The 5131-nt window shown below is 45.9% G+C and overlaps 1 protein-coding gene across 1 annotated transcript in view; it reads left to right on the top strand.

Annotated features, from left to right (window-relative positions):
- The window catches only part of LOC123974103 (BCL-6 corepressor-like), a gene marked incomplete at its 3' end in the record, with an annotated part of 19068 nt that extends 13942 nt beyond the window's left edge, over nt 1-5126 (top strand). The window contains exons 2-3 of the mRNA XM_046054540.1: nt 3723-3804; nt 4041-5126. Coding sequence (XP_045910496.1) covers nt 3723-3804; nt 4041-5126 — 1168 coding nt within the window. The remainder of the gene's footprint in view (nt 1-3722; nt 3805-4040) is intronic.
- Between the last annotated feature and the right edge of the window lie 5 nt (nt 5127-5131).

The raw sequence follows: 5131 nt of genomic DNA, 5'->3' as shown, positions 1-5131 counted from the left end.
ATACTGCATTTTTTTTTTTTTTTTTTTTTTTTAGAGCTGATCGGAGCTCTGCGCTTCAGAGAGCCTGGCAAAGCTCCAGGGACAAAGAGCGAGTGGCTGCCTACCCTTCCGTTATTCAGCAAAGACCCACATTCTCAGTTTCCTGTTACCGAACAGACGAACCTGAAAACAATCCGATCATAAACACAGGAGGGGATTGTGAATGATGCCAGGGGTCCGTTAAATGTGGATCCGCGCTTCCAGTCAGTTATTTATCAACTTATGAAGGAAGAGGAAGCTGCTAGCGGTGATGCAACCACCTTCCCAACTCCACCGTTCGCCCTCAGTCTCCTCCATACAATAGGCCTATTACCGGTGTTGCACCCGGTAAGCAAAAAACCACTGTGCTGCACGGGGAGTAGAGAGGCCTCAGCCCTGAAGGAAATGAGGAACGGTGTCGGTGCGCGGGTCACTGAGAGTTCAAGTCATTGTCGTCAGAGCAGCAAACAAGGGGGGTGAGGGAGAGGCGAGTTGGTTTTCTCTCCCTCTTTCCCCTCTTTATCATTCTGTGTGCTCCTCCTTTCCCAAAAAGCGCACAATATCGAAATGCATAGCTATACGAGGTTCCGCTAAAAACACCCGGTGGTTTTCTGTTTAATGGTGCGAGTCGGGGCTCCGCTCCAGCGGTCTGGTTCATAAACGCAGCTCCGACCGCTGCGCTCCCCCTTCCCCCTGCCTGCCTGCTGCTGCCGCCGACCAGTGTGATGGATTGGACGGCCGTCGGGAGTTGTTTGTTGCGCAAACTATTCTTAGCAGCGGGGATGAACGTCAACACACTGCCTTTTCCTCCTTTCCTCTCTCTCCCACTCTCTCCTTCCACTTATAATGTGGCATTTTGGCAGGATTTCTTCATGGAATATTCTCAAAGCATCCAGTTTTTAGGCCACTAATGCTCCCTTTTATGTTCAGACCTCACTGAAATTATAAACATGGGATTTGAAATATATAGGCTTAAAACGCCACCTTTCATATACTTCAGTGTGCCTCTTTGGTCTGAATGTTAAATGAACAGTATTTCCAAAGCATCTAAAATGTGTCTGTTCAAGCATAACAAGCAATATTGACATTATTGTGCTCCCTTGTGTTTTTGGCTTAATTTTAAGCTGGGTGCATGCAGTGTACTGGATACTGACCATGAGGCTCGGTGCGGTCTCTCATCTTTGCTGGGTGACTATCCATTTCATGGAAATGACAGACGCCATGCAAACTACTCTGTTATCAGCACAGTGTGGCCACGTTGTGAAGTAATAACAGGCCTTATGACACAAGACTGTGTTTTTGTTGTGCTGACCTATACAAGAACAGATCGTTTCCTCTGTTGTTTCGCAGGTGTTTTTTTTCTTCTTCTGGGAAAGCAACATACATGCAGATTATGTTTGTACCAAGGAGAGTTATCTCACTAAACTGGCGGTAAAGGTTGCATTTAGGTTGAAGGGGATATCCATAAAGGCAGCATGTCATTGAATATCTGCATTTGTTTAATAGGCTTATTTTTTCGTTATGTTTGGTCTCATTAGTGGAGACTTTTCAGTGCAAGAGGACCCATGTGTGTTTGTGTGTGACAGAGAGAGAGGGGTGCATGTGTCACTCCAGGAAATGCAGGAAACGGGAATGATGTGATTTCTCAACGATGTCTGTGTAATTTGCAGAAACGCACGTGTCTGCGCGCACATTCATAGCTTCACTAACACTTACGCAGGCACACCGTTTTAGATCCGTCATATGCGGATGTTGTTGAAGCAGGACCTGCCCCGGGGAGCTGGGGCAGGGGGGCTGTGGGGGAGGGGAGCGCTGGGCGGGGAGGAGCTGTGCCGAGGGGCCCACAACAGGCTGATTAATGGGCCTCAGGTCATGGCAATAAAAGTGGCGTGGCAGCGAGACTCAGAGGCGTTTCTCTGCGATGATCGAGGAGCCAAGTTTCTCTGCTGCTCTCAGCACTGCCAAGCATGGCTTCACTTTTACTATTTAAAGGCACTTCTCTCTCCCACTTCCCTCTCCTGGTCTCCTACCTCATGCACTGGCTCCACTAACAGGGGTGTCTGCCCTAACTAGTCATCAAGTCAAATATTCAAACTTAAGATTTCCTTTTAAATAAAATCTACCAAGTGGAATCAATAATTTCAACTTTTCTCATTGTTTCACCTGTTGGAGGATTTTGAAACAGCCCTTTGAAATTTGGCAGACCACTCTGTTAGTATTAAGATAACTCACCAAGGCTGTGTTCAGTGATATCAGTTTTGCCACTTGTAATATTATGAACATTATATTTGTGTTTTTTCAGCTTCTTTCACACCTGTTTTTTTGTGATGTCCCTCACTCAGTAAGCAAGATATTGTTACAGTTCTTAAAACCTTAACTTTTGTTGTCACTAAAATGACACCATAACATAAATACAAATTTGAAACATTGCTGTAAATTTGAGCAGTTTAATTAAATTTGTAGTCATTTCTTTGCTTTTAATGTACATTAGGTTTTGGAGTAAGGTCGTGTTCATTTTCTCACTTTGCTGTATATCAGTATAGGTCAGCATGGTTCATATTTGACAAAAATTGTATTTAGTCCTGGCAAGAGCTATATCTTCCAGCCCCATCAGCAGAGCCCAGCTGATAAAAGCACAGATTTAATGTTAAAGACGAGTTATTAAATGTGTCATCTTCTTAAATGTTGCACTAATGAATAATTGATAACAATGTACTTGTAACTTATTTCATATCTCCTTAACATAAAATAACAGCTCTGTTATGCTCCATTGCTTAAAAGAAATTAAAATGTAAACAAATCATTTGTAGATTAAAGCGCATTTCACACACAAAGGGATCTTGGTGTTTTTTAATTAAAAATAAAATCAACTTTAAAGAAACGGCCTTTTCACTTCCATGGTCATGTTCTTCTTTATCTTTATACCTGTCTCCTATGTTATGCGTTCTCAAACTGAATCTATAGTTTATTTTAAATTTTGCACAGTTGTGTCTTTTTCTCTTCCATACTATACTTTAGCGTGTTTTCGCTGGTGTGAGTGTTTGTTGATCTGTGGCTCTGTGTTGGCGGGCGGTAAATGGTCTCCCACCGAAGTGGTCTCTGATGTATAATCTTCCCTCGCTTCGCTGGCTGAGGCAGCCGAGAGAGCAGGTCAAAGAGGGCACAGAAAAACCAGTGTGTGGGGAACGTGACTGAATAGATGCAGCCCCACAATGCTCGTCTAGCCCGCAGGGTGGGCAGGATGGGGGTCAGGGGAGGGGGATAGGAAGGGGGGAGGGGGGGTGTGCTGAGGGGCGTTGACGGATGGGAGGGGAGGGGAGCTCACAGCACTTTCATCTCCACTGACTACTTCGGTGGAGGTGTGTGTGTGTGTGTGTGTGTGTGAGAAGAAGGGTGTGATAACTATAGCTAACGCTGCCATTATCTTTCTTTTCTTTGTACCTTCGCCCCACTCCCTGTCTTTCATTTTAATTAAACATCTTTGTTCCACATTTTACTACTATATAGCAAAAATATATCTGTTGATATAGTATTTTTTGCGTGGACCAGATATTTACGTATACTTATAAACTGACATTTTTGTCCTTTTAAAAAAATGTTTGGGCAGTGGGATTAAAACTGAGCTGTGTTGTGTGTTTGTCTATATGTGTGCGTATGTGGCGGAGCCAAGACACTAACTGCTAACTGTTTGCTCATCTCCGCAGGGCAACATCTGTTCGTGATGTCGATGCTGAGACACAAACCAACCTGGAACTAAGACAAGGGAACCACATCACACAAAACATGGCAAGTCCCAGTACTCATCCTCAGTACTGTTTATACTCATTTGTCAGTTGAGTTACTAATATGTGGAAATAAACGTTTGCATGCATGCAACTATCCTAGTACGCTAAAATCTTTTTGTGCTAACATTTTTTTTTATTGTTCATGCTTTCAATGTATGATTATCCAAATTGTCTGTCTTTTTTTCTTTCTATGTTGGTAGTCACATTTTCTTCTGTGGTATCCCCTTTTTGCTGCAGGTGGATGCAAGGTTGACGCCACTGGCAGCGATGGGGCTGGACCGAGGCACTCTAATGCATGAAGGTCTTCGTCTCCATGGTGGGGTTGTGTACCCAGGGATCAGAGCACTGTCAGCGGAGAAGAGCCGAGAGACAGCCGCCCTTCCCCTCACTTATAATAGGGATGGTCTCCCAGAGCTCCTCTACAAGCCTGATGGCCCTTTGGACAGTCGTAAGCCCACTAATGGATATCTGGGCCTCTACAAGGGCACCCCTCCAGGTCTCCCCAAGCCTATGCTGGTTCCTGGAACTGGAAATGAAGGTCTAGGTTTGGAACGCCGAGTAGGACCTGGAGAAAAAGCTTCTGAACTGGGCTTGGCAGGTGCTGGTGGCAGCTACCTCCGCCTGCCGTGGCTCAACCCCTACCCCGAAGCAAGCATGTATCCCTTCATGGACACATCCAAGTATGCGGCTCTTAACATGTACAAAGCCTCCTTGCTCAGCCAACCCAACCCTTATCTTCCCCAGCACCTGGCCTACTCTTCTCTGTGTGCAGCCCAGGGAGGCAATGTTAACCCTGCAGCAGCCGCTTCTGCTGCTGAGAGGCTCTACTATATGCCCCCCTATCCTCCTTCTCCCATCTCTTCTCCCCTTGTAGCACCCCCTATGAGGATTCCTGCAGTCACAGTGGCCCCCACATCACTGGTACACTGCCAGGACAAGGGGCTTCCATTTGCACAGCAGCTTCACCAACCTTCCCCTCATCCTCAGCACCATCAGACTGCTATAGACAGGGACCGGTCCCCGAGCAGGAGCAGCAGACCAAGCAGACCTCCCTCAAGGAAGGGCTCTAGCAACAACAATAACAACAGTAGCACTAGTGGCACCAGTGGTGGGAATAATAATAGTCTGCCTACTGATTCTTCTCCTCATGCATCTTCTCGCCTACCCCAACCTCCCCCTCCTCCTGCTCTCATTGATAATTCACTGGATTTACAAAGGCCAGTCGTTAGGTTAGGACAACCACCCTCCTCTTCAATATCTGCCTCATCTACACAGTCCATTCCCCATCCATTCTCTGTGAGCAGCATGGCATCAGAGCAGCCCTCTCC

The sequence above is a fragment of the Micropterus dolomieu genome, linkage group LG07, assembly GCF_021292245.1.
Source record: "Micropterus dolomieu isolate WLL.071019.BEF.003 ecotype Adirondacks linkage group LG07, ASM2129224v1, whole genome shotgun sequence".
Classification (NCBI taxonomy): Eukaryota; Metazoa; Chordata; class Actinopteri; order Centrarchiformes; family Centrarchidae; genus Micropterus; species Micropterus dolomieu.
Note: the sequence above shows the minus strand (reverse complement) of the source record. Positions and strands in the feature narration are given on the sequence as shown.